The sequence below is a fragment of the Amphimedon queenslandica genome, unplaced genomic scaffold (assembly GCF_000090795.2).
Source record: "Amphimedon queenslandica unplaced genomic scaffold, v1.1 AMPQUscaffold_9943_Cont17790, whole genome shotgun sequence".
In the NCBI taxonomy this organism is placed as follows: Eukaryota; Metazoa; Porifera; class Demospongiae; order Haplosclerida; family Niphatidae; genus Amphimedon; species Amphimedon queenslandica.
The window spans coordinates 1-897 of record NW_003549786.1 but is presented as its reverse complement, the minus strand read 5'-3'; the positions used below and the strand labels follow the sequence as shown (position 1 = coordinate 897).

Below are 897 nucleotides of genomic sequence, written 5' to 3'. Positions count from 1 at the left end.
TGACTGCATGTAGTGGCTGTTTTTTATTGCAAATTATTTAGATTTTTCAATTGAGAAAACAAGTGATAATTACTCCAGTTATCATTGTGTTTTATTATTAATAATATTGAGAAAATTAAATTCTTTAACTCAATTATCATTATTATTATTATTATTATTATTATTATTATTATTAATTGCACATAGCACTTGAATTTATTGATCTACATGAAAACCAGCCTATAACCAAATAAAAAATATACTAATGCTAGTATTCCCTGCAATGTGTTTCTGGTGATCACTTAGCAGTTGATGATGTCATAAATTCCTTTAGTCATCAGGAAAATAGTTGAATAGCAATGATGAGAGAAGCAGTGCTAGTTTTTGTTTTATGTGCTCTGTCACTACCAATTGCTCAGGATTGTCCTCTACCAACCATAGCTCAGTTAGAGGCTGCATTGCCTCCTTTACTAGTCATTTCTGATGGTGGCCAGTCATACTCTCCTAATGTAACTGAAGGATCAGTTCGATATGTCTGTCTAGCTCAAGGGAGCATGATTGCTACTTATGAAGCCATAGCTCTTATAGCTACATTCACTCCTAATCCAGGAGAACCTGAACAAACTAGGATATTTGATATTGAGTGTAGCAGTGGTACATGGAGTGGAAGGACTGGTAGTTTAGATCCTTCTCCTGCCAGTGTTGTTGGTGTTCCTCCAAGAACTGATTGTTATCGATGTCGGGAAGGTTTTGGTGGTGATACTAGATGTAGAGGTAAGCCAATTAGAAACTAAAAAATAATAATGTTATCTTATGTAGCATGTGACAGTGCTTGTAATTCTGGACTGATGAGGTGTACTGGATCAGGTTCTGGTGATTGTTGTTTATCATTTGCTGCAAATAGTCAGTGTGATGGTA

The 897-nt window shown here is 35.1% G+C and overlaps 1 protein-coding gene across 1 annotated transcript; it reads left to right on the top strand.

Annotated features, from left to right (window-relative positions):
- Window positions 1–338: 338 nt before the first annotated feature.
- Window positions 339–882, top strand: LOC109590489 (uncharacterized; the record flags this gene model as incomplete). Its single annotated transcript, XM_020006396.1, has 2 exons — window positions 339–753; window positions 799–882. Coding segments are annotated over exons 1-2 (499 nt in total), but the record flags the coding sequence as incomplete, so codon positions are not given.
- Between the last annotated feature and the right edge of the window lie 15 nt (window positions 883–897).